The 26,885-nt window shown below is 38.2% G+C and overlaps 3 protein-coding genes and 1 long non-coding RNA gene across 4 annotated transcripts; all 4 read right to left on the bottom strand.

The window, feature by feature from the left end:
- Positions 1–4,098: 4,098 nt before the first annotated feature.
- On the bottom strand, positions 4,099–8,231 carry LOC113904964 (olfactory receptor 51V1-like). Its single transcript, XM_027562021.1, has 2 exons — positions 8,167–8,231; positions 4,099–5,098 (listed from the first exon to the last, which is right to left on the bottom strand). Exons 1-2 carry the CDS (start codon positions 8,229–8,231, stop codon positions 4,099–4,101), a joined length of 1,065 nt encoding a protein of 354 aa, XP_027417822.1.
- Positions 8,232–10,652: 2,421 nt separating this feature from the next.
- LOC113905580 (hemoglobin fetal subunit beta-like) lies at positions 10,653–12,203 on the bottom strand. Its single transcript, XM_027563090.1, has 3 exons — positions 12,059–12,203; positions 11,412–11,634; positions 10,653–10,848 (listed from the first exon to the last, which is right to left on the bottom strand). Exons 1-3 carry the CDS (start codon positions 12,142–12,144, stop codon positions 10,720–10,722), a joined length of 438 nt encoding a protein of 145 aa, XP_027418891.1. The 5' UTR covers positions 12,145–12,203; the 3' UTR covers positions 10,653–10,719.
- A 6,777-nt stretch (positions 12,204–18,980) lies between these two features.
- On the bottom strand, positions 18,981–21,882 carry LOC113904786. Its single transcript, XR_003514585.1, has 3 exons — positions 21,779–21,882; positions 21,105–21,210; positions 18,981–19,171 (listed from the first exon to the last, which is right to left on the bottom strand). It is a non-coding gene; the product is annotated as an uncharacterized LOC113904786 (long non-coding RNA).
- Positions 21,883–25,503: 3,621 nt separating this feature from the next.
- LOC113904785 (olfactory receptor 51F2-like) lies at positions 25,504–26,448 on the bottom strand. Its single transcript, XM_027561875.1, has one exon. It carries the CDS (start codon positions 26,446–26,448, stop codon positions 25,504–25,506), a length of 945 nt encoding a protein of 314 aa, XP_027417676.1.
- Between the last annotated feature and the right edge of the window lie 437 nt (positions 26,449–26,885).

The raw sequence follows: 26,885 nt of genomic DNA, 5'->3' as shown, positions 1-26,885 counted from the left end.
AGCAAGATAAGATAGACTGACATGGTAATAGGTGGAGAATGAAGATCACAGCTAAAGAAAAATGCATTTATTAAGTAATGCACATATAAAATATATTTGATTAATAGTTTTTCAAATTTATAGTAGTGTGTTCATACAACATGGGGAATAATTGGTATGTTATTTGGTAGAAATAAATACATAAAACTTAAAGATTGAACAAAACATGGCTTGATATGATATATGAAAATGTAAAAAACACCAGAAACAAACTGTAATCTGACATAATGAGGTTTATCGACCCACTGAAAAGAGGAAGACAGCATACCAGAAGAACCAGAGGACATTTCCCAAAGAAATTAATAAAGTCATTATAGGATTCTGGGGGAAGTTGGGACAGCTAAAATTTAAATAAATCCATTTTTTCACAGTTTTATTGAGGTATAATTGCTGTACAAAAACTGCACATATTTAATGTTTGCAGTTTTACAACATGCTGTTTTATGCCTAAGAAGGTAAATCTCATATTGTGTTCTTATAACAAAATGAACAAATAAACACACAAAAGATACAAAGAAACTTTTGGAGGTGACAGACATGTCTATTACCTTGACTGTGGTGATAGTGTCATTGGTGTCTGATATATATCCAAACTCATCAAATAAAGCCATATTTTAATAGACAAAAGCAAGCACTCATAGAGATTCTGATTCAGTAGGAAGACTGCTACTGCTATTGCTGCTGCTAAGTCACTTCAGTCGTGTCCGACTCTGTGTGACCCCACGGACTGCAGCCCACCAGGCTCCTCTGTCCATGGGGTTTTCCAGGCAAGAGTACTGGAGTGGGGTGCCATTGCCTTCTCTGAGTAGGAAGACTAGAGCCCAAGATTCCACATTTTTTACAAGCTCCCAGATGGTGCTGAAGCTACAGGATTAGAAACCACACTTTTGGTAGAAAAGTTTTAAGATATAAATTCCCACTGTAAAAGAGCTCTTGGCTGAGTTGGTATTATTTTTTAAGTTTTAATCAGAAACATTCTAGAAAATGATGCATTTTCATTTTCCTCCTCTGGAAGTCTCTATGTATTACTCTATCAGATTTTTTCCTTTTTCAAGTAATGGTCACAAAGATCCCAGGGAACAGAAACATAGCCTCCTGTAGAAAATCCTTTGTATATTTAACAATAAGATCATTTTAGGAAAATTAGGAGGTATAGTGTACAGTGAGTATCTGATTATGGATTTATTATAGCATATTATTTTTTACTAAAATCACATTTTGAATCCTTGGCCATGCTCTGTCACTTGTAAGAATCACTGATCTCTCCCATTCTGGACCTTAACTTTTTGATAGGAGAGCTAAATGAATACCAGCTGAGCTGAGACTTTCTAATTTCCTGCACCCTACTTCTGTCACCACACTCCAGCTCTTTTAGCTTTCTCATGATTTGTTATGATTTCACTTTAGGGAGCAGTGCAATGACATGGCAGGCTACCTATAACAAAAGGAAAAAAGAAGAGAACCTATTTTTTTTTTTAACTCACTGTTTTAGAAGTATTTCTTACCCAAGCTGGATTATATCTTTTAGGCTTTATAATAAAGTCATGTCAACTCCTAAAAGGTCATTGTTTCTCATTGGCTCTTCAGGCCACGAGACTTAAACCAGCCCCAGGGAGGTAGATAACAGGTTTTTTAGTCCTTGGAAGCTAGGTTTCTAGATTCTATGGAATAATAGCTCTGATCCCTCCTAAGGGATTATAGAATTATTGAACTAATTGTCCTCTTTGTCTCTGCACAGATATCTAAGTGATTCTTGTGTTCCTTCTTTTGAAAACAGAACTAAATTATTTAGAAGGGAACCTGTGTTAATTTACATTTGAACTCAGAATCAGTGGTAAACAGACAGTTTCACATTCACCTCTTTAGATTTAAAGATTCAAAGCAAAATCAGTTTCTAGCCCAAAGGCAGTGAAGTCTGCATATAAAATGTAACAAGTAAGTCTGCATATAAAAATAACAAGCGAGCCAGAAAGAAAAACACCAATACAGTATACTAACACATATATGCTTGGAATTTAGAAAGATGGTAACAATAACTCTGTATACGAGACAGCAAAAGAGACACTGATGTATATTGAACAGTCTTTTGGACTCTGTGGGAGAGGGAGAGGGTGGGATGATTTGGGAGAATGGCATTGAAACATGTATAGTATCATATATGAAACGAGTCGCCAGTCCAGGTTCAATGCATGATGCTAGATATTTGGGGCTGGTGCACTGGGACGACCCAGAGGGGTGGTATGGGGACGGAGGAGGGAGGAGGGTTCAGGATGGGGAACACGTGTATACCTGTGGCGGATTCATGTTAATATTTGGCAAAACCAATACAATATTGTAAAGTTAAAAAATAAAATAAAATAATAAAAATATATATATAACAATTTAAATTAGATATGGTACAAGTTAAATCCAAAGTCATATTTTGTTATATGCCCTCTTTACATCCTAGATCTACACTGTTTAATGCAGTAGCCACTGCATTGTGCAATGTAATGGCCTTTTAACATTTAAATATATATAAAACACAATAAAATGGGGCTTTCCCAATGGCTCAGCAGGTAAAGAGCCACCTGCAATCCAGGAGACACAAGAAACATGGGTTCAATCCCTGGGTCAAGAAGATCTCCTGGAGGAGGGACTAGCAACCCATTCCAGTATTCTTGCCTGGAGAATTCCATGGACTGAGGAGCCTGGTGGGCTACAGTCCTAAGGGCTGAACAATCAGACACAACTAAGTGATTAAGCACATTAACCACAATAAAACAGAGTTGAAAATGTAGTTGCCCAGTTGTACTACCTACATTTCAAGTGTTCAGTAGACATATGCAGCTAGCAGTCTAGGTTTGTATTTATTACTCTATTTTAGAGAACATCTTTATCATTTTAGAAAAATTATTGTTGCTGTTCAGTTACTAAGTCATGTCTGACTCTTCACTGCCGCATAAACTGTAGCATGCCCGACTTCCCTGTCCTTCAGTATCTCCCAGATTTGGCCTACGTTTATGTCCATTGCATCGGTGATGTTATCCAATCATTTCATCCTCTGTTGCCCTCTTCTCCTCCTGCCTTCAATCTTTCCCGGCATCAGGGTCTTTTCCAATGAGTCAACAGTTCGAAGCAGGTGGTCAAATTATTGGAACTTCAGCTTCAGCATCAGTCCTTCCAAAGAGTATTCAGAGTTGATTTCCTTTTAGGTTGACTGGTTTCATCCCCTTACATTCCAAGGGTGTCTCAAGAGTCTTCTCCAGCACCACAGTTTGAAAGCATCGATTCTTTGGTACTCTGCCTTCTTTATGGTCCAGCTCTCACAGCCGTACATGGCTACCGGAAAGACCATAGCCTTGACTACGCAGACCTTTGTTGGCAAAGTGATGTCCTTGCTTTTTAACACACTGTCTACATTTTGTTTTAGTTTTCCTGCCAAGAAGCAACTGTTTTCTAATTTCATGGCTGCCATCACCATCTGCAGTAATTTTAGGGCCCAAGAAGAGAAAATCTGTCACTGCTTCCATCTCCTCCCCCTCTATTCACTATGAAAAATACTAGTGGACAATTCTGGTCCAGACAATCTTTACAAAATTTCTGTCAGTTGGTATTTTCCCCATTTTAAAGATTAAGTAACTGAATCTCAGATAATTGAAAATGTTTCAAGTTGCCCACTTTTGAAACTAAAAGACCAAGTATTTGAATCTTACTTTGTTTCCGTGCAAAAAAGTGCTCAAAAAGCCATTCTGGGCATGTTAAATAGGTTTATACATTTTTGAATATGGTCACAATTATGGCATTACCTATGTCTGTCTTGTTTACACAAATTTAGAAGGAAACCATGGAATGCTTGAGATACAATCTCCCACCTCCATCCCTAAAAACAGCTGACTTCCAAGACATAGGCTAGGATGGAACTTGTTTGAGGTGATTCTCTACATTTAAAGTGTGTTTTAAAATCAAGGATCATGGGTTCAAGGCTAAAGTCTTAATTCCAACAAAGTGTATTTTTGTATTGATATTTGCTTGTTTATTTTTATTGTTGCTATTTTGGTTTTTGAACACTGTAATATCTCAACATATTTTTAGAGAAAAGAGTCTGAGCATTCTGCTATGAATCTGCTGGATCTTGACACTGTAGATGATAGGGTTCATCAAAGGTGGAAAAAGGATGTAGATGTTGCCCATAAGGACATGGACCACTGGGGAGAGATGCTTGCCAAATCGGTGCACCATTGTAAGGCTAATGATAGGAATGTAGAACACGAGGACAGCACAAACGTGGGAGATGCACGTCTGAAATGACTTATGCCATTCCTCCGGAGAGGCAATTGCCAGAACTGACTTAAGAATCAGGACATAGGAGAAGAGGATAAGTACAGCATCCAACAATAGTGTGCAAATAACCAGCATCAGGGCGTAGTAGCTATTGAATTGAATGTCTGAGCAGGCTAGGCGGAGAAGGTCTTGGTGCAGGCAGAATGAGTGAGAGAGGATGTGGGGACGGCAGTAGTGGAAGTATTTCAAACAGATAATAGGGGGTGTAATAAAGAAGAAACTCCTACCTGAAATGGTGAGTCCGATTTTGATAATTCTGGAATTAGTCAGGTTAGAGGAATAACGCAGTGGATTGCAAATTGCAATGTACCGGTCAAAGGCCATAGTTAAGAGAACAGAGGATTCCATGAAGGACAGACCATGGATGAAATAGGCCTGGGTAATGCAGGAATCCAGGCTGATCTCTTGAATCAACCCCAACAGGATCCCTAGCACTGTGTTCACTGTGGACAGTCCCATGCACAAATCAGTGATAGCCAGCATGGCCAGGAAGTAGAACATGGGTTGATGCAGGCTAGGTTCAGTCCAGATTACATACAGCACCAGGCAGTTACCCAAAAGAACAATAGCATAAATGGTGGAGAAGGGAACAGAAATCCAGGGATATTGCTGCTCCAGACCAGAAAATCCAGTGAGAAGGAAGAAGGAGGAATTAGTGCTGGGGCTTACTAAAGCTATCATTCTGGATCTGAGATAATTTTTCGAGGCAGCCAGAAAGTATTTTTCAAAGAGAATGCTCCGATTTCAGATGAGGTAGAATTTCTAAGTAAACAAAATTATGCTAAAAGTTAACTAACTTTACATAATGTGGTCAAGCAACTCTGTCCTTTAGAGGCATATGTATCTGTCGGCTGGAAGAGAATGGTGCTCTCCTGATGTCACGTAAGTGTCGTTATTCATCCACTGGCGGACCTTAGAAGACACCTGTAATGATGAACAGACTGGAGCAGGAAACTAATTTTCAGAAAGGATATGTTTTCTGGGACATTTTCCCAGGGATGCTGGTGTGATGGTATACCTATAAAATTGAGAGAGAAGATTCTCAAAAGAATTCTTAGTTTTCTCCTTCCAACTCATAAAGCATTTAGAATGAAGAGTACTATAAAGTAGTCACTCTGCACCCATACTTCTCCATTTGTGTTGTTTCCAAGCATATTTTCCTCCAAATAGTGGAAATGTTTCTGTTTTCTCCCACTCTAAATGACATAGCCAGAAAGTTTTTCAACCTTAGTGATAAGCCAAGAGGAATATTTATGCATGAAACCTGTGGCAAGTGATTTCCCATGGGAGCTCTTACCCTCTGGGATGTTCAATCCATGTGTGCTCCTGTGACTTGGAGACTCAGGTTGAAGACACTTTGCCTCTGACATCAACCCAGAGTTCTCCACCCACGATTTATTCATGTCATTAGTTGGCTAAGTATTTATTTAATAGACACTTATTGAAAGGATGAGCAATTATTTTCTCTTCCTTAGAAACTGCTGTTCTAAAGATCAGAAGGCCAATGTTGAATAACTAAATCTAAAGGCTTCTTTGCAGCAGAATTGATTGGCTTGTTTTTTACATTATTATCCTAATTTGAATTCTGGCCCTGGAAGTCATTACAAAGATTTAATGGCTCGTATCATGTAGGCAGGTGCTTAAAACTTTATATTGACTTTCATATTTGATTATGAAACACGTTGATTATTCCAACATGTTAAAGTAGCTTCGGATTCCATTTATAGCCTATCCTTCATCTTTATCATACCAGTCTCATCAGGCAGCTTCTTTTAGGAGCCTATCCATTTTTATTTCTTGTTCTGAGCTTCCCTCACAGCTCAATGGGTAAAGAATCCACCTGCAGTTCAGGAAACACAGGAGATGTGGGTTCAGTCTCTGGATTGGGAAGATCCACTGGAGAAGGAAATGGCAACCCACTCCAGTATTCTTGCCTGAAAAATCCCATGGACCCAGGAGCCTGGTGGGCTACAGTCCAAAAGGTTGTAAAGAGTTGTACAAGACTGAGCAACTAGGCATAAGCACAAGCAAGCCCCTCTCAACATTAGATAACTTAGTTCACTATTTTTAGTACATTTTCTTCATTGAGTGCCTGGACTTTCTTTGAACACATTTATTTTTCAAAACCACCACTGCTTTTTTTTCACAAGATTTTTCTCTTGATGTTCTCTCTGCCAGGATGTGTTTCTCCATCTTCTCCCCAACCTCTTTATTCTCTTTTTCAAACAATCTTGCATTTTTCCTCTTCATCTGAAACATCACTTTTCAGGAAGCCCCTTAACTTGGACAGATTTTCTCCACATACCTATTATTTTGGTAATATACATTAATCTTTATATAACTCATTCAATTTATAATTTGATATTCATTAGATAACTTATTTCACTAAGGTTTCTGTTAAACAGTAAACTGTAAGTTTCCTGAAAGTGAAGAGAGTGTCAGTTTTTACTCACTATAGTAGCCTGAAATTTACAAGGCTAAGTTTTCACCCCTTCTGTGATTTTAGACTCATGGATATAATTGTCTCCTTGATGTCTCCACTTCGGTATTTAATCTAAAAATTATAATTATGGCAATTAAGTACTTCATCCTCCCCCTAAGTAATTATCTCCCTATTTCCTCCGAATATCACAAAATGACTCCACCAACCACACAACTGCTTACAAAAATTCTAGAACCATTCTTGCTATTCCTCCCCTCTCCATCAAATCCTTTATTAGTTTCTATCATTTCTACTCTAAAACATACCCTGAACCTGCTCACTTTTCACGAGTAGACCTGTATATTCCCAGTATCTTGGTTTATAACATCTTTTCCATGGTTATTGTAATAATTTGCTAGCCAGCTTAATTGTTTTTGCACTTGTCTCTAAAAAAGCAGAGGATCCTGACTGCTTTTCTACAAAACTCTACTAGATAGCATAAGCCTTTGTTTAAAAAATATTCTGGTTGATTTTTATGCTCTTAAAATAAAATGCAAGTTATTTATCATGGTATCATGATCAGAAAACTTTACATGACCTGGCCCATCCACATCTACTTCTACATCAAGGACCATTGTTGGCTTCACTCCCTAATCTCTAGGCATCTTTCTCTTCCTCAAAGCAAATTAAGAGTATTCCTTCCTCATCTTTGACCTTGATCTTTTATCTGCTTAGAATTATTTAATTCAAGTTTTTTGTGCAAAATCTCGTTTAATAATTCAGGCTTCAGTTCAATGTTGCTTCTTTAGGGTGATTTTTGTAACCTTGTCATTATTGGTTCCATTTTCTCAAAGAAGTCACTCTCATTGCAAAATCCTGCTTGATATTTATACTATTTGCTATATGCTGATTGTCCTTTAGATCTACTGGAAGTTCTAGAAGACCAGGAGTTATGTGGTTTTTTTTTCCTCCTGCTCACTGCTATATAAAATGAGATTTAGAATAGAGTGAGCATTTATCAAATAAATATTTTATTAATGAATTTTGTCTATGAAATAAGAGCTGTACCTTCCAGAGGTATTAAAAACAAGACAAGTTTGCAAATAGTTGCCATGAGACCTAACCACTCATATCTTAAGGTACTCATATCTGATCCCTGTTGGCTACACATTTTCAATCTTGGGTCATCATATGTAAGACTTATATGATATATAAAACAGATGCCATCCTAGAAATTCTTGTTGATCTTGGTCATAAAATACAAAATTTGAATATGATTCCTATCGTGCCCAGCGTGATCCAGACATATAGGCTCGACCCTGGGATTGATGCCAAAAGTTGCAACTATTCTGTGAATGTAAGCCTACACTGAAAGAACATACTCTCTGTCAAGCTTCTTCAGACAAGCCATGAATGTTAATGCTACTGCCAAAAAGAATATCAACATTATAGCAACAGAAGAGTAATAAATGTTGGAATTTTTTTTTTAATTCTATTTCAGATGTAGGATGGGAGCCAAGAAAGTACAGTGTTGATGAGAATGATAAATGAAGATTCCACAGGGAAAGTATTCAGAGATGTCAGATGCTTCACCTGTACCAAGAAGAAAAAAAGAGACCCAATATTTCCCCAAACATCATGCTGTGTTATGTGACCACCACAAAGTCAGGGTGCAGAATACTTCTTTCTGAATTTTGGGCAACCAGAATACTGTCTGACATAAACAACTGGAGAGGACAAGCATAGGTTAGTTTCCATCCAATGTAACGATAGGATCATGGTCTTCCTCTGTGCACTTGGTCTGGAATGCTGATTTGGAAGCATATTTGGGACTGATTAAACAGAAACCTTTTTTCAGGGCAGTCTTTTTTTTATATTCTACAGTTTAAACTGACTTATGTGTTCAGACACCTATGGTACTTTTTTTCTGTCCTTTGGAAATGATTCCCTATGTGATTACTTCATGACTTTTTTTGGAATAGGTAATGACCAACAATCCTTGCTTAACCTAAAGGCATAAGAAGTGTTAGTCACTCAGTTGTATCTGACTTTTTGTGACCCCGTGGAAGAAAGCAAAGAGGAGCTAAAGAGCCTCTTGATGAAAGTGAAAGAGGAGAGTGAAAGAGCTGGCTTAAAAGTCAGCATTCAGAAAACTAATACCATGGTATCTGGTCTCATCATCTGATGGCAAATATATGGGGAAACAATGGAAACAGTGAGGACTTTATTTTGGGGGGCTCCAAAGGCACTGAAGATGGTGACTGCAGCCATGAAATTCAAAGATGCTTGCTTCTTGGAAGAAAAGCTATGACAAATCTAGACAGCATATTAAAAAGCAGAGACACTACTTTACCAACAAATGTCCATCTAGTCAAGGCTATGGTTTTTCCAGTAGTCATGTGTGGATGTGAGAGTTGGACAATGAAGAAAGGTGACCGCTGAAGAATTGATGCTTTTGAACTGTGATGTTGGAGAAGACTCATGAGAGTCCCTTGGACTGCAAGGAGATCAAACCAATCAAACCTGAAGGATATCAGTCCTGAATATTCACTGGAAGGACTGATACTGAAGCTGAAGCTTCAACACTTTGGCCACCTGATATGAAGAACTGATTCATTGTAAAAGACCCTGATGCTGGGAAAAACTGAAGGCAAGAGAAGGGGATGACAGAGGATGAAATGGTTGAATGGCATCACCAACTCAATGGGCATGAATTTGAGCAAGCTCCAGGAGTTGGTAATGGACAGGGAAGCCTGGCATGCTGCAGTCCATGGGGTTGCAAAGAATTGTACACAACTAAGCCACTGGACTGAACTGAACAGAGATTCAGAATTAGGATGCAAGAGAAAACAAGGATTACTAAAAATTCATACATCATTTCCAGAATCAAGTATCCGGATAAAGTGGTTATTGAAGGAGAGGATTAAATTGGCATATGTTGCTTCTGGTAACACTATGCTAATGACTACAAAGGCAGAGAAGCCATCAGAGACCAGATAAAGAGGGCAGACCTCTAGTCACTTCCGTGTGTAGATGCTAAAGCATCCTGGGGAGAATGGAATTCTGTTTAGTGGAATCCCATGAAAGGATTGCAAGACAGGAGTGACTATCAAGCCACAAAAGTCCCTTTTTACATTCTCATCAATCCAATATTTATCACAATATTATAGTACAAGCAAAGTGAGAGCAAAACTACCTCCCCCTGAAGTCCCGGGATCACAAAGAATCATACACAACTGAGCCACTGAAGTGAACTGAACTGAGATTCAGAATTAGGATGCAAGAGGGAACAAGGATTACTCAAAATTCATATGTCATTTCCAGAATCCAGGACAGAAGGTTCTGCCCTTCAGGTAGATCTTTGTAAGATGGCAGAGAAAACAAGGATAATAAGAAGTCAGGGGAGAAAGAGCAATGGGACAGTAAAGTGCCTAAAGAAAGTTTTAAACAGTGGTGTCCTTAGGCAGAAGAACCTAATGGATTTAGGTGAGGTTCTGGACAATTAAAGAGAGAGAAGACATTTACAAAAAAAAAAAAAAAAAGCTAAGTAACATAATTTATTTTAATAAAACTTAGCAATGATCTAACTCACAAATTAAGCTGCAACTTGAATTCTTTAAAGGAAAGTAAGAGTAAGGAACAGAGCCTGTTTTCCAATAACATCAGCTGTTTACAACCACTCCTGTCATGGGGTCCAAGATACTGATATATTTTCTCAAAGTCTCAACTTAGCCCTTCATTTCTTTATGTCTTCAGTGCTTTGCCCTCCCGTGTGCCCATCTGAGTAAGAGACAGTGAAATAATTTAAATACACCAGTGCAATGAAAATAAATGTCTTTATTAGGCAGATGCACACAATGCTTCATAATTTTTCCATATTCAGTTTTTGGGCTCTGAGGATGAAAAGGCCTTTCCTGGAAATCAGGAAGGGGAGCTTAGTGATATCTGTGGGCCAGGGCATTGGCCACACCAGTCACCACCTTCTGAAAGCTAGCCTGCAGCTCCGGGGAGAATTCACTGCCAAAGCAGCGAGCCAGCACAACCACTAGCACGTTGCCCAGGAGCTGTGTGGAAAAGACATTAAGCAAGGGCAGGGTTAGTGCAGGTGCCCAGGTTAGATTCATCCCAAGCTGTGCCCCTAGGATATTAGCACAAAGATGACTGAAGTATAGATGCTACTGCTGATGTGAAGCTACCCATAGCAGGCTGAATTTATATTTAGAAATGTTTCTCTCTTTCTATCTTAATCCAGAACTTGTTATCATTTTTATTATTTTGAATCACTTTGAAAAGCAATACAACATTTTATCCCTTGAAAGGAACAGATAAGGGGAAAATATTAGATATTATTTTTAAAGTAGATGAAGAAATCTTTTTTTCAAACTGAACACTCAAAGAGTATAATTAAAAAGAGAAGACATTGCAGACAACAGAGAACAAGAATGAATCAGAAGAAATGATTATTGTGAGCAAAGAGGTTAAAAGAATCTAAACGGTTCTGAGGAGTCCTTAGCACTTTAACCAGAATACATCTTCTCCATTCTAAACTACGTCCTGCCAGTCAGCCCTCTCCCCATGACACAAGCTTGACCATAAAAAGAGAATATTGAGGATTCCACAAACTCACCCTGAAGTTCTCAGGATCCACGTGCAGCTTATCACAGTGCAGCTCACTCAGCGAAGCAAAGGCACCCTTGAGGTCATCAAGTTGCTTCAGGCCCTCACAGAAGGAGTCCAGCACCTTCTTGCCATGGGCCTTCACCTTAGGGTTTCCCAAAATGGCATCGGCAGAGGACAAGTCCCCAAAGGACTCAAAGAACCTCTGAGTCCAGGGGTAGACAACCAGCAGCCTAGGGGGAGAAAACAGCACAAGGTCAGAGGAAGTCAGCAGCTTTCAGAATCTCAGGGATGGCTTTGTCCTCACACGCCCAGGTGCATTTCACTCTCCTTAAACCTGTCTTGTCGGAGAAGGCAATGGCACCCCACTCTGGTACTCTTGCCTGGAAAATCCCATGGACGGAGGAGCCTGGAAGGCTGCAGTCCATGGGGTCGCTGCAGTCCATGGGGACATGACTGAGCGACTTCACTTTCACTTTTCACTTTCATGCATTGGAGAAGGAAATGGCAACCCACTCCAAAGTTCTTGCCTGGAGAATCCCAGGGACGGTGAAGCCTGGTGGGCTGCCATCTATGGGGTCGCACAGAGTCAGACACGACTGAAGCAACTTAGCAGCAGCAGCAGCAGCAAACCTGTCTTGTAAGCAGGATACCTACCTGCCCAGGGCCTCACCACCAACTTCATCCACTTTCACCTTGGCAAATAGGGAGGTGACGGCAGCCTTCTCCTCAGCACTCAGCATGGTGTCTGTTTGTGTAGTTGCTGGTGAACACGGTTGTGTCAGATGCAAGTGTAAGCAGCAGCTGGCCCAGCTCTTCCTTTTATGCTTAGCCCTGCCTCCTGACCTCCCTGCTTCTGTGAGCAGTTTGGCTCAGGCCAAGGTGTGGTTCCACAGGGTGAGGCTTGAATGATGACAGTCATACCTCTCCTTAGTCTTCCTGGCACTGACTTTAGACCTTCAGCCCTCTTTCTGGGCATTTCTAGGTCTCAGTCATTCCAGCAATACAAACTGCTACTAAAATCATCTTCCTTAGCAAGTTTGCCTGTAGAGATTTTAGAATCACAACGAAGTAACCTCTTGGAAACCACCTCCTCAATTTTCTTATTATACAAATGAAGAATCCGGGCTCCAGAAAGTGGAAAGGATTTGTCCACTATGATTCAGCTTAAGACGATGTGGATGGATCATCTCCTGTGCCTTCAGAATATGCCAAATAATTACAAGGACAGCATGGATACAACCTCTGCCCCTGTTCTAAATATGCATCTCCTTTGTTTGCTTGTTTGGGATTAAGTCGTTCTGGTATGAAAACAAATATTCATTTGCTTATCTACTCATTCAATGTTTTCTTAATTTAATTTATGACCAAATAAATAATGATAGAAAAATAGAATAAGTATGGATCAAGAATTCCTATGAAATAGCTACTCCATTAATCCATAGATGAAAACATAGAGACCTCTCCATGTAGTAAGAAATACAAAGTAAAAAATCAATCAAACCCCCAAAGTTTCAATAACCCTGAGAGAGGCAATGTGTTCAACGACTAAATCAAGGCATATAAATTGTTTCCTCATAAACTGACCTGGGAAAGTGTCTTCAAGAACAGAGAAGCTTCTCTGTGATTTAAGAGGGATAAAATTGTGGAAAGACATTCCAGTTTGAATCAGATTATCTGGTTTTCTTCTCTAAACCTCTAAGAGTACTGTGTGCATAAAAATTTCTTCTATTTCAGTTCATCTTTAATTCTGTTTTCTCTATATACTTTGTTTATACCTTCTTTTACTAAAATTTATCCTTCTTTATCTACAGCTTTTCAAATATTTCTTCTCTCTTTGCACCTCCTCCAACCCATGTAATAAATCCTCTTAACCTTCTTACGGAAGAAGAACTTCTGAAGTGTAGAGGTCTGCTTCTTACTACTAGAAGATTTAATGAAAACGCAAAAGCAGAAAGCATTTCTGAGCTCAGCATTAGATCTCAGAGTTCCCTGAGGTTCCCCTACTTTCTATGATCTCTACTTTCTGCATCTTCCCTTCTTCTTGAATTTCCACTTCCTTTCAGTAAGGATAGCAGCATATATATTTACTTCCCTTCTCTCACCTTAGAACCTTCTCCTGATTCAGACAACTTGATGTCTAGAATCACCTTTCTCTCACCTTTGCCATCACCGGCAAAACATGTTTTTAAAAAATCTCTCATTCTTTCAGCTCTATGTCTCTGTAACTCCAACTAATATATTTTTAGGGGAACTAGAAGGAAAGGACGTCTGCATTTCTAGTTGTTACAAAGAAATTCATAAATGTCCAGTTTTAATTACTCCAGCCTCCAAAATATTTTTTTCCATCATTGCTAGGTAAATGAAGATTCCTCACCCCTTTGATCTGGCCCATTCCCATTCAAGTACTTGTGAACAAATTCATTCTGATATTTTCAGACATGTAGAAAAGTGTTGGCTCTTGCCTGGCTGTCTGGAAGTTAGGGTAGGATTATATGCCCACAAGATTATAGGGGAAAAAATATAGAGTTTAAACATTTTCAATTTATATCACTCTTTTCTGCAACCTTCAGAGAAAGAAGCTCTAACTATTGGTCTACACTTAGAAAAAAATTTCCACATGTTGACTTCTGGGAAAAGAAATCTTTCAAATATTTTAAATGTTAAAAACAAAAAACAAACAAAAAACTACATTTGATTTGACCTTGAGTTTTGAGTTTCAATTGATTAAACTGAAATCTCCATTAGCTTTATCATTGTTTTATATTTGTACTCTTTAAAAGACCTATTTTATATCTCTGATATCAGAGGTCAGGCATACGTGAGTTAAAGGACTTCTTCTGGAAAACTTTGGACATATCTTTTCAGGAACTCTGTGTTATGGAAAACTCACAGAACTTACTAACTAATAGTATAGTCCATTTCTATATTTTCTTGTAAAGGAGCCAAATTGTCAGGGCTACAATTTTGCTGTCTTGACTGACAGAAATTAGCATGTACTTAAAGACTTCCCCTATCCTTTTCTGTTTTCAAAAATGATTTCCCTAATTCATTTGATTTGAATTAATTATTTTAAAATATTTGATCTATAATATTATATTAGTTTCAGATATACAACATAGTGATTCAGTATTTTTAAGGACTATGCACCATTTAAAGTTGCAATAAATTATTGACTGTATTTTCTGTTCTGTACAATATATCCTTGTTGCTAATCTATTTTGTACACGGTAATTTGTATCTTTTAATCCCCTACCCCTATCCTGACCCTCCCCTCCCCTCTCTCCCCATGGGTAACAAGTAGTTTGTTCTCTATATCTCTGAGTTTATTTCTGCTTTGTTATATTAGTTTGTTTTGCTTTTTATGTTCCACATATAAGTCACAATAAACAGGATTTTGTCTTTCTTTGTCTGAGATTTCACCAAGCATAATATACTATAGGTTCATCCAAGTTGTTGCAACTGGCAAAATTTCATTCTTTTTTATACCTGAGTAGTATTACAGTATATATATGTGTGTGTATACACACACACACACACACATATATATTTACAAATAATTCTACTGTGTCTTCTTTTTTATGTCTTTCTTTGCCATGAATGGTCTATGAGCCCCTCTTTTGTACTGACTGCTGCAGCCACCATCATGCAAGTGTCAGGGCAAGAGTTGTTGTCTTTCACCATTGATGCTGCTGCTTCTGCCTAAGTTGCTTCAGTCTACTTGGTATGATTAAAGAGTGAAACAGGTTTTTCTTTCTATTACCATAACTCTGTAGGGATAAGGCTGCAAGTTGTTATAAGACAATCAAAAGTTCAGGCAAAAAAAAGGAAGCGTGAATAGTTATATAAGTAGGGTTATGTTCAGAGCCTAAAGTGCAAATCCAGGTCACCACTAAAAAGGTTTTGGAATGCTTCTTAGGCCCACTACCATCTTCACCATCATGAGCTTTCTTGTACTCTGTGAAGGGATCCACAGCATGTCTACTCTACTTTGATTCCAGCCCCACTGAGCACTGAACACACACACACAAGCACACACTCATACAAGTCCACACAGAGAGAAATAGACAGTTTTTTGTTGTTTTATTTTTTTTTTTTCCCTTTATTGCAGTCTGGCAAGGTGACCTAATTCCTAATGTTCTATACCAGGATGGACCTAATCTGAGTATTATTAAGTGGGTGAATATTGACTTTCTTCAAGAGAATCATGAGATTCATCCAGAGATGTGTGGTTTCATCATTTGGTTCAAAAATTTCACTCAACTAGAATTCTTTTGTACATGCTTTGATGTTCAATTTTTTTTTTCTAATTTTATTTTATTTTTAAACTTTACATAATTGTATTAGTTTTGCCAAATATCAAAATGAATCCACCACAGGTATACATGTGTTCCCCATCCTGAACCCTCCTCCCTCCTCCCTCCCCATACCATCCCTCTGGGTTGTCCCAGTGCACTAGCCCCAAGCATCCAGTATCCTGCATCGAACCTGGACTGGCAACTCGTTTCTTACATGATATTTTACATGTTTCAATGCCATTCTCCCAAATCTTCCCACCCTCTCCCTCTCCCACAGAGTCCATAAGACTGTTCTATACATCGGATGTTCAATTTTTAATTACCCAAGTAAAATATTTCACCAAACCCATCTGTATTTTTCTGGGTAAAGTAGCTATTTATTTGATTATTTTCCATTAAAGTTTATTACAAGATAAAGTGGTTATCATTTACTCTTCTTCCTCAGATGTACAATATCTTAGTTACCTCAGTTTTAGCATTGTTTCAAAAATAAAGCAGAATAAAATAAAACAAAAAATGAAATGAAGTAAATTCTTCTTGAAGAGCAGAACTCATAGAAACAGAGGTTATAAACAGAATAGTTTAGAAATGGTGCGATTTAACTCATTTTTAAAAGGTCATATTTTTTTTTTCTAAAACCAGTAAAGTCAATATAGTAATAACTTTGATAAAATATATCCTAATTATTACAGGACAGTTAATGTCTCAGTTTATCAATTGCATATTAATATTTCCTGCACTGGCCTCAGGTTTTAATTCATTCAGAATTAGCTTTTATTTACCTCAAAAGTGGGCTATGATATTGATTTATCAAGAACAAAGGGGCAGTCTTTCTCAAGTGAAATTTGAAGCTGTATCTCTGGAAAGGCAGAATCGTGACTTCAGACTGGGCACCCTTGACAAATATATAAGGCATTAACTCCCAAAGCCAACTTTCAGAGCACTGCTCTGAGGCTTAAGAGATGGAAAATCTAGAATAGCATTCTAAATTCCCATGACATTCAACTGGCTGATTTTAAAATGATTATGGAAATCAATGCACAACATTACTTACTTCTCCCTCTCTCTCCTCTCCTTCCCCCTCCCCCCTCCCCCTTTCTCTCTCTTTGACTCTCTGTGTCTGCCTCCCTGTCATTGTCCTTCTCTCCTTGCCTCTGGTCTCTTTCCATCTTTCTTTCTTCTATATATATATATATACCATCTGCATTAACACATACTGAACATGATCTATGAAGCAACGTGATAGGATGGAACTAGAAGTAACTATTGGGTAAATTATCAAATAAAATGAAATATTAAGGAATTAATTTTACTTTTAGACTTTTACAGAAGCTCCGCTTTAACAAAGAATCAAAACATATAACAAGCTGCCAAGTCTCTTTCCATCCTTTGACTCCCTCACTCCTAACAGAGAAACCAACACCAACAATACAGCAACTGTTTGAACTTGATCCAAATCCCACCCCAGTGATGTTCTCTTGAATTCTCCAGCATTGGGATTTTCAGTCCCAACTTTTTATCTAGATTCATTGGTCAGTTCCAAAGGTGAAGGAACAAAAGACAGTACAGTAAGTTCCTCAGATATTCTTTCATTTTTTAATGAACATTTAGAAGGAAGAAGGGTACTTTGCTTTCTCATTCCAAATTGTGAAACACACAGTCTCTCTTACCCTCTTTAAAATCTTTTGAAAATGTCTAATTCTTATGATGACTTTTCTGTGCTCAGGAGTGTGAAAGGAAACTTGCTAAGATTTTCCTGAGATGTCTCTGATTCTGGGATGTGACCCTGTGGTTATTAAACATAGTGTTGGGGTGTAAAGGATTCTCATTGCCTACTATGTATAAAAACATGAGAAGAAACAAATAAATATTTAAAAGCTCATTTGCCTTCAGACAGTTCAAAATACAGTGGTGAAACAGTAAACTTTAATGCACTGCCTATAACCTGGCAGTAAGATAAAATTATTCTGAATGCACATTTTATAGAAGGAAGCAACATGTTCTGTTTCAGGTAGTCAAGTCTAAATTTAATCAACAGGAGCATGATATAGATTTAAAGAAATGCATGCAAGTTAGAAGGTTCCTGAAGTCCTTCCAATTTTATATATGACAAAAATAATTTCACAAGGGATAGTTAGTTAGGGAGTTTGGGATGGACAAGTACACACTGCTATCTTTAAAATGGATAACCAACAAGGTCTTACTGAATAGCACAGGAAAGTCAATCAATGATATGTGCCAGCCTGGATGCGAGGGAGTTTGGGGAAGAACAGAAACATGGATATAAATGGTTTAGTCACTTTGCTGTGCACTTGAAACTATCACAACTGTTTTAATTGGATATACTCCATATTAAATAGTTAAAAATTTTTAAAAGTACTACCTATAATCAGACAGCAAATATCTAATCAGTGATTTACTTTCCTGTGTGCTTCCTCATTGTATATTGTAGAACTAGCACCAAAGAAACACTACACAATAGCATATTTTTCAGATTGTCTCTACTCCCAGGAGTTTTGGGACAAGAAATAATTGTTCATTCATTGATTACTACACTTAGTAAACATACACTTACTGTCTATGGAGGATCTGCTATGTAAGACATGGTAATCATGTAGGATAGTACAAAAGGCAGAAACACTTATACAGGACACAGGGTGTGCTAGACAGGAAGAAATGTGAAAAGTTTGGAGTGGGAGAGTTTGGAAGAATTTCCTTAGGCAATACTGGAAATTTCACTGATGCCAAGGTCAAAAGATTCAAGCAAGTGTTATGTGAGCACTGAGCTTTACCTGAAATCGGAGGTTGGGGTTAATTTTAGAGGTGTTTTGGGGCAAGTGGGAGAGGGAGATTATACATTAGAATAGGAACACCTGATTTAACATAGCATTGTTGCCTAAATGTGCAGGCAAGGGAAGTAGGAAAAAAGCAATCATTAATAACAGTTTCTTGAGCAATCATTTTGTCTCTGAGCACATTATTTCTTGATACTTAGTGGATATGGATCACAGTGTTATCCTGAAGTTTCTGTCTAAATTTGAAGTTTCCCATGAGCCCCTGTAATGCTAGTATCCTCACTATATTTTAAACCTTCTTATAGTTCTTATGCTTTGAGACAGGAATGTCATCCGTTATTGACTGTGTGGTCCCCTTACTTTTCTCATTTCCCTTGTTCTCTCTGTATAAGACACAAAGCCTTTCTATCTGTAGACCTCAGGGACTTTCCCATATCCTTAGCAGAAACAAACAAACAAAAAAAATGAGTAAAATGAATCAGGAAATTGAGCTGAAAGTTCTTTATTAGGAAGAAGTCATATCATTGAGGGTGGACATTATTTCGCCAAGTTCAGAAGATAAAATCTGGGGAAATACTGGGACTTCCGTGACAGTCTAGTGTTTAAGGCTTGGTCTAATGTAGGGGGTGAGAGTTCTATTTCTGTTCAGGGAGCTAAGATCTGACATGTCTTGTGGCCTAAAAAACAAGAACATAAAAACAACAGGAACAATATTGTAACTCAAAAATGACTTTAAATTTTTTGAATTGTTAAACAATAGAAGAATGTAGGGAAATAGAATCTTCCAGTTGAGAGAGTTAACTCTTAGGTAGATTGATAAGGAGTCCAGGGCCATCAAGGGGTCTGGAGCTCTCAAGGAGGAGAAAAGGACAAACTATTTTTTTCTACATTACATTGTCTTAGTCACATAAGAAATTTTTTCTTAAACTTTGAGTTGTTTTGACAACAGTCTGAAGATTAACTTTCTTTAAGCCCAGAGCTAATGATTAAATGATGCTTACTCCTTGGAAGGAAAGCTATGACCAACCTAGACAGCACATTGAAAAGCAGAGACATTACTTTGCCAACAAAGGTCTGTCTAGTCAAGGCTATGTTTTTTCCAGTGGTCATGTATGGATGTGAGAGTTGGACTGTGAAGAAAGCTGAGCGCCGAAGAATTGATGCTTTTGAACTGTGGTATTGGAGAAGACTCTTGAGAGTTCCTTGGACTGCAGGGAGATCCAACCAGTCCATTCTGAAGGAGAGCAGCCCTGGGATTTCTTTGGAAGGAATGATGCTAAAACTGAAACTCCAGTACTTTGGCCACCTCATGTGAAGAGTTGACTCACTGGAAAAGACCCTGATGCTGGGAGGGATTGGGGGCAGGAGGAAAAGGGGACGACAGAGGATGAGATGGCTGGATGGCATCACCAACTCGATGGACGTGAGTTTGAGTGAACTCCGGGAGTTGGTGATGGACAGGGAGGCCTGGCGTGCTGCAATTCATGGGGTTTCAAAGAGTCAGACATGACTGAGTGACTGAACTGAACTGAACTGAATGATTAAACAACAAAACAATTCATCTTGCTCAAGAATATGTTTTTCCTGTGATGGATTCATTTTGATATTTGGCAAAACTAATACAATTATGTAAAGTTTAAAAATAAAATAAAATTAAAAAAAAAAAAGAATATGTTTTTCTTTAAACTTTGCACTAATGATTGAAAGAAAGTGAAAGTGAAAATGAAGTCGCTCAATCGTTCCGGACTCTTTGCAACTCCGTGGACAGTAGCCTGCACCAAGCTCCTCCATCCACGGGATTTTCAAGGTAAGAGTACTGGAGTGGGTTGCCATTTCCTTCTCCAGGGAATCTTCCCAACCCAGGGATCAAACCCCAGTCTCTCGCATTGTAGACAGAGGCTTTACCTTCTGAGCCATCAGGGAAGTCCACTAATGATTATATAAAAACAATGGATGTTGCTTGAGGACATGGTTCTCCTTCTTAAGAACTTCTGACTAATCCTGTTATTTTAGGATTTAGGGAGAGGGTTTGATAAGACCTTTCCATTGTTAGTAACCAACTGAAAAATTATATAAGGTCTTGATGAGACTAGCTAGTGGGACAGTCTCCTGTTCCCCTTCTGATGTCTATATCAGAAGCTTTCTCTGTCCCCTTTTCACTGTAATAAAACTGCCACGCAAAAGCTCTGAGTGATCAAATTTTGTCTCTGGCCCCGGATCGAAACTGTCTGCTCTGGAAGCCAAAAATCTGACACCATTCAACATAAGCTATCACAATGGTCATCAACTCAAGGAATTCGAATGGGAACTCTGTAATAACCTAGAGGGGTGGGAATGGGCCAGAGGTGAGAGGGAGATTCAGCTGGGAGGGGAAATACATACACCTATGGTTAATTCATATTAATGTATGATAGTAATCAAACCAATATTGTAAACCAATCATCAATCAATTAGAAATAAACATTCATTTTGAAAAAAAAAAAAAAATAGGACAGGATCTCAATGGTATTTGTAGGTGAGAGCGTTAACCATACCAGCCACCACCTTCTGACAGGCAGCCTGAAATTCTGAGGTGAATTCCTTGCCAAAGTTTTAAGCCAGTGTACTCACCAGTATATTGCCCAGGAGCTGTGTGGCAGAGATAAAAAACAAGGACAATGTTAGCAGAGGCACCCAATTTGGACTTAGTATTTCAGTCTCATCTCAAGCTGTGCCCCTAGAATATAAGCAGAAAGATGGCTGAAGTGTAGATGTTACTACTGATGTGAAGCCACCCATATCAGACTGATTTTATACTTAGAGATGTTTCTCTCTTTCTGTCTTAATTCTGAACTTGTTATCATTTTTTATTTTTTTTAACTGTTTCAAGAAGCAATACATCATTTTGTCTTCCTAGCTTAGAAAGGAAGAGATAAGGGAAAATCATGAGACAAAATTTTTAAGTGACATAAAAGAAGAAAGTCTTAATACTCAAACACTTAAACAGTCAAAATGTTTAAATATAAAGAAGATACTGCAGAGATCAGAGAAAAACAAGAATCAATAAGAGGAAATGATGCCTGGAAACAAAGAAGGTAAAACATTGCCCATAAATCAGCAAAGGACAAGTCCCCAAAATAGTCAAAGAACCTCTGAGTGGAGGGGTAGACAACCAGCAGCCTAGGGGGTGAAAACAGCACAAGGTCAGAGGGAGTCAGTGCCTGCCAGAATCTCAGGCAATGGCTCTGTCCCCACACACCCAACTGACATTCATTCTCTTTCAGCCTGCCTTGTAAACTGAATACCTGCCTGCCTACAGTATCCGGACCAACTTCAGCCACCCTCATCTTGCTCCACAAGTCAATGACAGTAGCCTTCTTCTCAAGAGTCAGATACACCATGATGTGTGTTTGTGTAGCTGCAAGTTGTGTCAAAAGCAGGTGTAAGCAGCAGGGGTCCTGGTCTTCCTTGTGAGCCCCACCCAGCCTCCTGCCCTCCCTGCTTCTGAGAGTAGATTAGTCCAGGGCATAATACAAGTTCATTGGTTTGGGGGAATGTAAGATGAACTCTTGTTGCTCAGTGCCCTTCATCTGTGATTGGCTGATCCAGTGTGACTAGACTCAGAAACTCTACTCTCCCTGTTCTTATCTCTTAGCTTCATTTCCTTCATCCATCCATTCCCTCTAGAAATATAGTCCCAGTCTCATTTATGCATAAATATTTTAGTCTGATCTTGTGTAATGTATCTTACAGTTTAAACCTATGAATTAAATTTTATCTATGAATTTAAAAAGTTAAATTCATAGACATGAAAACTAAGACTTAGAAAGCAAAAAATTTATCAAGTTGACTTTATATGGAGCTTCACTCTGTTTCTGTAAATATTTATAAGAGGTATACTTTGGGCCACAAAATTCGATTTTCACCCATTCTGTCATTGAAATAAAGCTCTATCAAGTTAATGAAAAATAATAAATATTGTCTTTCTAGCAGCTACTGAACTAGGTTTATGGAGCATGCATGATAATGGGAACAATTTAATGAGAAACAAAAAAAAATCTGATACTTATGATATGAGTGTAGAGAAAATGCAGAGGAATTGCAAACAAGATTTATGTTATTCGGCTTGATAAAGTCTGACAGGATTTTTGGGAAAACAAGAAGTGCAGAAATTTCCACATCTGCGTCCTCAAGAAAAAAGTGAAAATGGACCCAAGAATGAACATTCAAATCAAATTTCATTCTTCTCAATTCAAATATTACTACAATGATATACAAATATATACCCACTAGCATACCTGGAAAGAAGGAAGGAAGGAAGAAAAGAAGAAGAAAAGGAGGAAGGAAGGATGGATGGAAAAAGGGCCTAGGAGAAGGGAAAAGAATGTAATGAAAGGGAAAGAAGAGGAAAAGAATATAAAGAACAAGAGAGTATAGGAGACAGGGATCAGGACCATCCCCATGGAAAAGAAATGCAAAAAAGCAAAATGGCTGTCTGGGGAGGCCTTACAAATAGCTGTGAAAAGAAGAGAAGTGAAAAGCAAAGGAGAAAAGGAAAGATATAAGCATCTGAATGCAGAGTTCCAAAGAATAGCAAGAAGAGATAAGAAAGCCTTCCTCAGCGACCAATGCAACGAAATAGAGGAAAACAACAGAATGGGAAAGACTAGAGATCTCTTCAAGAAAATTAGAGATACCAAGGGAACATTTCATGCAAAGATGGGCTTGATAAAGGACAGAAATGGTATGGACCTAACAGAAGCAGAAGATATTAAGAAGAGGTGGCCAGAATACACAGAAGAACTGTACAAAAAAGATCTTCATGACCAAGATAATCACGATGGTGTGATCACTCACCTAGAGCCAGACAACCTGGACTGTGAAGTCAAGTGGGCCTTAGAAAGCATCACTACCAACAAAGCTAGTGGAGGTGATGGAATTCCAGTGGAGCTGTTTCTAATCCTGAAAGATGATGCTGTGAAAGTGTTGCACTCAATATGCCAGCAAATTTGGAAAACTCAGCGGTGGCCACAGGACTTGAAAAGGGATAAAAACTCTCCAGAAAGCAGGAATAGAAGGAACATACCTCAACATAATAAAAGCTATATATGACAAACCCACAGCAAACATTATCCTCAATGGTGAAAAATTGAAAGCATTTCCTCTAAAGTCAGGAACAAGACAAGGGTGCCCACTTTCACCATTACTATTCAACATAGTTTTGGAAGTTTTGGCCACAGCAATCAGAGCAGAAAAAGAAATAAAAGGAATCCAAATTAAAAAAGAAGAAGTAAAACTCTCACTGTTTGCAGATGACATGATCCTCTACATAGAAAACCCTAAAGACTCCACCAGAAAATTACTAGAGCTAATCAATGAATATAGTAAAGTTTCAGGATATAAAATCAACATACAGAAATCCCTTGCATTCCTATACACTAATAATGAGAAAATATAAAGAGAAATAAAGGAAATAATTCCATTCACCATTCCAACAAAAAGAATAAAATACTTAGGAATATATCTACCTAAAGAAACTAAAGACCTATATACAAAAAGATTCCTTAATAGCACCTGGATGAAGGAAAGAAAGCGATACCAGCAAGAAATAAAATAAATATATTTTTAAAATTTCAAAAATCAGTAACAGCATGTGGATAATGTAGACAGAGAGAGCAAAATGATCAAAGATGATGGACCAGAGTTAGGGTTATTCATGGTGTTATCCAGAAGTAAAAATGTCTTACAAGAGTGTTACACCAATGTATGTGATATTGTATAAGGTAGCTTGTTAAAATGCAAATTCTTGTGCTTATGGGTGTCTGATTAAGCAGTTCTGGGGTGGAGTTGAGGAATCTGCACTTCTAAAAGAATTTCAAGTGGTTTTGATGACCTGGTGCTGGACCACACTGAGAACAGTGAAGGAGGCTAAAGGAAAGTGGATGTCATGTTCTAAATGTATCCAGCAGGAGTATGAAGACTGATTGTGAGGACACACAGGAACGAAGAGCCTATGGAAGATGAAGAGCAAACGAGTTGTATTTTTAGATAGCTGTTTAAACGGATATTATTTTGTTGTCTGACGTTAAAAAACAGCAATGACAAAAACCTAGTTAATGAGCATTTTTAAGTTACAAAAAAGGAAAAATATAAATCAAATGTAATTAATTGACATTTTGAACATATATTTCCATATCAAATGTGTTATGTACATGTATGTGACATTTTTGTGTATATTCACAAGAAATATACACACAACAGTGATAAGTACACTGTATACCAATTACCGTTTCTCTTAATAAATCATTCATATCTATATTAGTATTTAACTTGTTGGATGATAGTTCATATAATATTTTACCAATATTCTCAAATAAACATTTAAGTAGTTTCTAAATTATCTTTGAATATATAATGATGTGTTGAACATGACAACACATCATTGCATTCTTGCCACTTGCCCCCATTAGACACACATTTAGAAGATGAATCACTAGACATTAGATACTCAAAATGTTAAAAAATTTACCAAAAGTTCTGAGGAACTCCGTTAAGAATAAAAAAAGTACACTTTAATTCACATTTCTTCTAGTTTATTGTGCTTATTCATGATTCTCAGCCATGAATAATCTATTTGGGGAAATAGTAAGAATTTCCAATAACTAAGAATCACTGAAACCTAGACTTTGCTACTGATCAAAATTATATCATACATGTCTTGATAACTGCATGCAGTAGAAGTGGTGAGACTATTTGGACTGCAATTTATGAGTTAATTTGTCCTTTTGCAGACATACTTTAACTATCATCCTATTCTGTGTCAGGTACAGTATTTGTGATAGGCTTACATAACATAAGACATACTCCCTGTTCTTAAAGAATTCAGTCTAGAACTCTTCAAATTGTATTTTACTGGCTCATCAGAAGAATAAAAGCATGTGTAACTATACTTCAATGTATAGTGGTAACACATTAGTGAATGATCAAAGTAATCAGGACAATGTAAAGAAAGAACACAGCGAAAAATGTCCTAAATTAGCTTGGAAAGGAATATTTTGACCATGGCCTTGCGAATTTGCTTTGTCTTCACACTGTAGATTATGGGATTCATTACAGGAGGGATGAGCAGATACATGTTGGCAATGAGAGTATGCACAAGGGGAGGGGCGTGCTTCCCAAATCTATGCACCAGTGACAAGCTGATCGTGGGGATGTAGAAGATGGCAACGGCACTTGTGTGGGATACACATGTTCCAAAGGCCTTTTTCCGCTCTTCTGGGGAGGCAATGTTGAGCACGGAGCGGATGATCAGGACATAGGAGAGGAGGATCAAGACAGAGTCCAAGGCAGCGGTAGAGATGACGATGGCCAGACCAAATGCACTGTTGATCCTGGTGTCTGTGCATGAAAGCTTCATCACATCAGGGTGGAAGCAATATGAATGGTGCAGAACATGACTTCCACAGAAGGACAGACGCTTAAGGAGCAGGAGTAAAGGCACTACAACTGTTGTCACCCGAACAACAATGGCAAAGCCCACTTTGATGATCGTTGAATTGGTTAAGATTGTGGCATATCTCAGTGGATTACAGATGGCAATGTATCGATCAAAGGCCATTGCAAGGAGTACCGAGGACTCCATTAAGGTAAAACCATGGATGAAGAACATTTGGCCAATACAGGCATCAAAGCTGATTTCTCGAGTGTTGAACCAGAAAATACCCACCATGGTGACCAATGTGGAAAGGCATAATCCTAGGTCTGAGAAGGATAGCATGGAGAGGAAATAGTACATGGGCTCATGAAGGCTTGACTCAGTGATGATTATGAACAAGATCATGCCATTCCCTGAGATAGCAATGACATAGAGACAACAGAATGGGATGAAAATCCAGGCATGGTAGGTTTCAAAACCAGGGATGCCAGTAAGAAAGAAGACTGTAGGGTGGAAAGTGCTCTGATTGAACGATGGCATGATGAGTGCAGGAGGCAGAGTTCCCTGAGGAAAAGGAGCATGTCCTGCAAAAACAGGGAAGAGAAATGTTTTATTTTCTTCTACAAATCTTACAATTTTGAATCACTAATGAACCTTGTCTTGTTTTTAAATGCAAGTGCCTTACTATTTATTCTTTTATTAGATTCAGAGTTGTATTGATGACTTAGTGGAAGAGAGAGAGGACTAAATCCAGAGCACATGGGTTTTAGCAAGATTCTCATTTGTTACCTCTAGGCTTCAGTATATTAAATATATCCATGCTTGTGTGCATGCTGTTGCTTCAGCTGTACCCGACTCTTGTGACCTTATGGACTGTAGCCTACCAGGCTCCTCTGTTCATGGGATTCTCCAGGAAAGAATACTGGAGTGGGTTGCCATTTCCTTCAGCATGGGATTGGACCCAGGGATTGAAATGC

The sequence above is a fragment of the Bos indicus x Bos taurus genome, chromosome 15 (genome assembly GCF_003369695.1).
Source record: "Bos indicus x Bos taurus breed Angus x Brahman F1 hybrid chromosome 15, Bos_hybrid_MaternalHap_v2.0, whole genome shotgun sequence".
In the NCBI taxonomy this organism is placed as follows: Eukaryota; Metazoa; Chordata; class Mammalia; order Artiodactyla; family Bovidae; genus Bos; species Bos indicus x Bos taurus.
Note: the sequence above shows the minus strand (reverse complement) of the source record. Positions and strands in the feature narration are given on the sequence as shown.